The sequence below is a fragment of the Nanorana parkeri genome, unplaced genomic scaffold (assembly GCF_000935625.1).
Source record: "Nanorana parkeri isolate BGI_ZX_2015 unplaced genomic scaffold, ASM93562v1 scaffold4225, whole genome shotgun sequence".
Classification (NCBI taxonomy): Eukaryota; Metazoa; Chordata; class Amphibia; order Anura; family Dicroglossidae; genus Nanorana; species Nanorana parkeri.
This window is the reverse complement of record NW_017310491.1, coordinates 5,236-10,586: the sequence shown is the minus strand read 5'-3', so window position 1 is coordinate 10,586 and position 5,351 is coordinate 5,236. Positions and strand designations below refer to the sequence as shown.

The following is a 5,351-nucleotide window of genomic DNA, read 5'->3' as shown; positions in this document are numbered from 1 at the left end:
CCCTCAGAGGTTCAGTCTGTCCTGTTCCGGGTTCCTCACACATGGAGAGACCCTCAGAGGTTCAGTCTGTCCTGTTCCGGGTTCCTCACACATGGAGAGACCCTCAGAGGTTCAGTCTGTCCTGTTCCGGGTTCCTCACACATGGACAGACCCTCAGAGGTTCAGTCTGTCCTGTTCCGGGTTCCTCACACATGGACAGACCCTCAGAGGTTCAGTCTGTCCTGTTTTGGGTTCCTCACACATGGAGAGACCCTCAGAGGTTCAGTCTGTCCTGTTCTGGGTTCCTCACACATGGAGAGATCCTCAGAGGTCCAGTCTGTCCTGTTTCGGGTTCCTTGCATATGGAGAGACCCTCAGAGGTTCAGTCTGTCCTGTTCCGGGTTCCTCACACATGGACAGACCCTCAGAGGTTCAGTCTGCACTGTTCCGGGTTCCTCACACATGGACAGACCCTCAGAGGTTCAGTCTGTCCTGTTTTGGGTTCCTCACACATGGAGAGACCCTCAGAGGTCCAGTCGGTTCCGGGTTCCATTCACAGGCCAGAAGTCTACATTGCGATTGCCCTTATTCTTTGCTGGTCTGCCGGTTGCCGAAGTTTTGGGGTTCTCACCTCTGTTTCTGTGTCTTCCAGCAAACTATCCGGGATCTTTTTGAGATGGAAGATAATACTCGAAAGGAAAGTGAAGGTCGTGTGGCCTCCCCTGCCCACAGCACAGAAGAAGGAGGAGCATTGCGGCAGAGTCATATTTTGGAGCAGGTACAGGCGCTGTGGACTTCTCTGACTTGTATGTCTGTCTATGGATGGCGTTGGCAAAGTCCTGAGTTCCCCGCTCTCCTTCACTGATATCTCTGTGTTTTCCAGGCGCTTGGCCGAGCAGAGGATGAAGAGGACACCCTGGCGGCCTCTCTGGTCCGTGCTGAGCAGGTCGCTGACCTTGCAGAGTTTAATGAGAATGCTCCACTAGAGCCAGAAGAGGAAGAACAAAACCGGGTGGAGCAGGAGATCTCGGCGCTGGTGGAGCAGGTAATGAGTGTTTACAATTGCTGTGCTATGAATTCTGAGAGATGGAACATTAACCAACCCCCCAATGTCCTTCCAGCTGACGCCGATTGAACGATATGCCATGTATTTCCTGGAAGCGTCACTGGAAGAGATCAGCAGGGAAGAACTCAAACAGGCTGAGGTAAGGATTGCGTCCTCCTACCGCTCTGTCCACAAGGCAGGCTGCTTTCCCTCTACACTCTATGGTCAGATGTATTTAGACCCCCTCCCCCCCTAAGTGTGTCCGGTGGATGAGTCTGGTAATACTCCATCATACAAAGACATTGTAGACAATTGGGCTCTTCCAGCCTTGTGGTCACAGTTTGGTGAAGACCCTTTTCTGTCCCCCCCATGACTGTCCCCGGTGTACAAACCCGGCTCCATACAGACATGGTGTGACCAGCTTGGTGGAGGAACTTGAGTGTCCTGCACAGAGCCCCGACCTCAACCTACTGATCACCTTTGGGATGAATTGGAACTCTGATTGTAAGACCAGGTCTTCTCATCCAACATCAGGACCTGACCCACAAATGGGACACCCTCCAAATGATGGAGTTCTGGGGTCTCCAATGAAGGTTCTGGTGATCCTCCATCATATAAAGACATTGTAGACCATTGTGATCTTCCAGCCTTGTGGTCACAGTTTGGTGAAGACCCTTTTCTGTCCCCCCATGACTGTCCCCTGTGTACAAAGCTCCATACAGACATGGTGTGGTGGAGGAACTCGAGTGTCCTGCACAGAGCCCCGACCTCAACCCAACTGAGCACCTCCGGGATGAATTGGATTGCGAGTCGGTTCTTCTTATCCATCATCAGTACCTGACCTCCCAGATAGGCACAAATTCCCACAGACCCTCTCCAAAATGATGTGGAAAGTCTTCCCAGTAGATTGGAGGATGTCATAGCCACAAGGGGGGCAACTCCATACTAGATGAGGAGTTGTAGGAATAGTGAGGAGACCAATCAGAAAAGCTGAGAGTTGGACATTGACTGAATCCATACTGACATGGTGTGACCAGTGTGGTGGAGGAACTCAAGTGTCCTGTACAGAGCCCCGACCTCACCCCTACTGAACACCTTTGGGATGAATTGAAAGGTCAACTGTCATCCATCATCAGTACCTGACCTCCCAGATGGGCACAAATTCCCCCAGACACCCTCCAACATCTTGTTAAAGGAGAAGTATGGGGTCAGGGCTTTTCCCCATAGTCCTCCTCAGGGTCGGGGGAGGACACAAACTAGCGTCCTCCCGTCACCCTAGGCTCAGTATATAGGGAGCTGTAGCTCGCGGTATACTGAGACGCCGCAGCTGAAACGGATCCCGACAATTATGTCTGGACCCGCCCAGCTGCGTGACTGACAGCTGGCTCCGCCTATCTAGAGGCAGAGCCAGCCGTACCCGCCCCTCCCCCGTCCGTTCCGCCAGTCAGCGCTGGTGGATCAGAGCGGGGAATCCAGCCCCTCCCCTGTCACGGCAGAGAGCCGTGACAGGATGGAGAAGTGAGCGAGCGCCGGTATGTGTTCTCTCACCTCCCGATCTACTGAGCCGACCTGTGACAGTCTCATTGTCACACGTCGGCTAAAACTATGAGGTGAGTGACAAGCCCCTCCCCCCTCATAGTTCTCCTTTTAAGACTTCCTAGAAGATTGGGGGCTGTTATAACCACAAAGGGGGCAACTCCATATTGATGCCCTTAATTGTGGAATGGGATGTCCAGCAAGCTGATGGAGAGATGTTCAGGGGTGCACATACTTCTGCCCATGGAGTTTTATCTGTTTCGCATAGTTTGTATTTAGGACACTTCACCTTTTTATTTTGTTTTCACGCCTTCTCTGTCTGTGTTTGGTGCAGGAACAAGTAGAAGCTGCCCGCAAGGATCTGATTCTAGCCAAAGATGATGGTCAAAGTATTGAGGAAAAGTGGGAGGACGAAATCAGGAGAAACCGTAAAGTGCGAACGCCCACGCCGGCCCGGCCAGCTGGAGAACGCGTTCGAATGAGTGAGAGGCTACGAGGAAACAAGGCCGCTGAGCCCACAGACATTGCAGAGAACATAATAAATGTTCCAGATGTTTCCCTCGCTGACCAACAGGTCCCTTGTGAAGTCTCTGTCCCGGCACTGGAAGAGTCCTCCGTTGTTGATGTGAATGACGGAGGCCATGATACGGAGACCTCCGGCAATGCTGCGGAGACCTCCGGCAATGCTGCTGTCACATCGGAGTCCACCATTTCCCATATAGCGTCTCCTGTCCCTCAGGCAGAGGAAAGTCCCGCAGATTCTGTTAAACAAGAAACAGGCGATGAAGCTACCGCCCCTCCGGAGGTGGACAATGCGCCGGTGCCAAGTGCAGAAGTTACCCCAGGTAGCCCTGAGACTTGTGAGCAGACGCCAGGCAGCCCGGTGACCACTCCCCCACAGGAAGAACCCACTCCACCACGCACACCACGTAGAAAAGTCACCGCAGACGGTGAGATTCTGCTGGCTGGAGCTGGTGAAGGCTCCCCGGCTGCAAAAGTCCTGAGGCGATTGCCTGGACGCCTCGTTACTGTCGTACAAGAGAGGCTTCCTGCTGCTCGCCGTCACATTAGGGGGAGAGGACAGCAAGCTACCTTAGACAATGGAGCGCTCAGCCCGAACGTTGCCGAGTGTCAGAGTCCTCCCCATGATCTCTTGTCTGAGGACAACTCTGAGGCTGGAAGCCCCCCACCAAAGAGAAAGAGAGGTAGGCCCCCCAAGACTAGTATAGACATGTCCCCTACTGCAGTCTTGGAGATGCCTCTGGGAGACAAGTCCCCTGTGCCACCTCCTCCTCCTCCTGTAGTTCTTTCTGAGTTACCTCCCCCATCCCTCGGCCAGACCCCTGCGACTCCCAGCGCCTCCTCCAAATTGACTTCAGAGAGCGAAAGCAGTTCTTCTGAGAAGAGGAAGAGAGGACGACCCCCAAAACGACGAGAAGCATCTCCAGCAGCATCGCCGACCTCTCCTACGTCTCCTATGTCTTTCCCCCTCGGAGCTTTGCCGTCCTCTCTTGTGGTTTCCCCTGTTGGTGCCGTGCTACCGTCTCCCCTTTGTGCTTCACCGCCGGCTCCCCTTCTATCTTCGCCCACGTCTGTCCTCGAAGATGCCGCGCTCAATCTTTCCCAGCTGGACACAACAGAAGCGAATTCCTCCGGTCACACGAAAGCCGATGACAAAAGACAAAGTGATCCCCCCGCTCCATCCACCATTCCCACCGATTCTTCCAACATTCCCTCTGTGCGCGGCGAGGCCACGAGCAGCAGCGGTGCCGAGGAACCGATCACGCCGTCGAAGCGTAAACGTGGCCGGCCACCCAGGTCGCAGATTGTACCCAAAACAAACTCTGGTCTCCCGTCGCACAGTTCTCCTGACCGGAGTCCCAGTCCCCGGACCACTACTACGCGGGGCCGTCGGAGGAAGCCACCGAAAGCGGAAACCACCAATACGGGGGAGCCGAGTTCTTCTCTCGCTGACACGGATGACTCCTCCGAAGACGAGGAGGTTGTTATCAGGACTCCTTTAACCCGCAGCGCCAGGACTCGATTGGAGACCAGCCAAGCTCCTCATGGAGTATCTCCCAAACGGCAGCGAGGACGTTCTCCCCGCCTCAGTCCCATCCTAGAAAGATCTGCCACCAAAAAACGTAAGCCACCCAGCCCAAGCTCCCCCAGCCCGCCATCCTCCTCCCCCCACGGCAGCTCCAGCGGCAGACAAAGAAGAAAACGACGTTGTTCCCCGGTAGAACGGGTTCTGCGCAGTTCCCTTACTGCCAACCCCGCCAGTAACACTCGCTCGGCGCGCAGTCAGCTGCTATATTTTCCCAGCAGTAACAGAGGCAGGAAGGCCAAGACGTGAGCCGGTGCTCCTGGAAGCAGGCTGGTGTCCTTGTCACTATGGGGAGCAGGTGGAAGGGCCCCTGATGACTGTCCCAACCATTCCGGCGGCTGGCTACCTCTGCTCGTTAGCCAGAGCCCCAAAAATTGAGACGCACAATCTATGCAACGACAACGGAAAGAACAGCAGCTGGTTTCCACTGAGGGGGGAGGGGGGGACTGTTATGTTTCTGCTGAGGACTGCAAGGATTTCCTGCTTGATTGATTGGCCCAGTATAAGATGGGAATCTGCAGAAGTGACCTGATCCCCAAGTCTCCAGACAGACAGGAGTGACCTGAGCCTGATCCCCGAGTCTCCAGACAGACAGGAGTGACCTGAGCCTGATCCCCGAGTCTCCAGACAGACAGGAGTGACCTGAGCCTGATCCCCGAGTCTCCAGACAGACAGGAGTGACCT

At 54.8% G+C, this 5,351-nt stretch overlaps 1 protein-coding gene across 1 annotated transcript in view; it reads left to right on the top strand.

The window, feature by feature from the left end:
* LOC108803798 (helicase SRCAP-like) overlaps positions 1 to 5,090 on the top strand; it is a gene marked incomplete at its 5' end in the record, with an annotated part of 13,092 nt that extends 8,002 nt beyond the window's left edge. The window contains 4 exon segments of the mRNA XM_018575598.1: positions 632 to 757; positions 863 to 1,024; positions 1,101 to 1,184; positions 2,895 to 5,090. Coding sequence (XP_018431100.1) covers positions 632 to 757; positions 863 to 1,024; positions 1,101 to 1,184; positions 2,895 to 4,916 — 2,394 coding nt within the window.
* Positions 5,091 to 5,351: the final 261 nt, after the last annotated feature.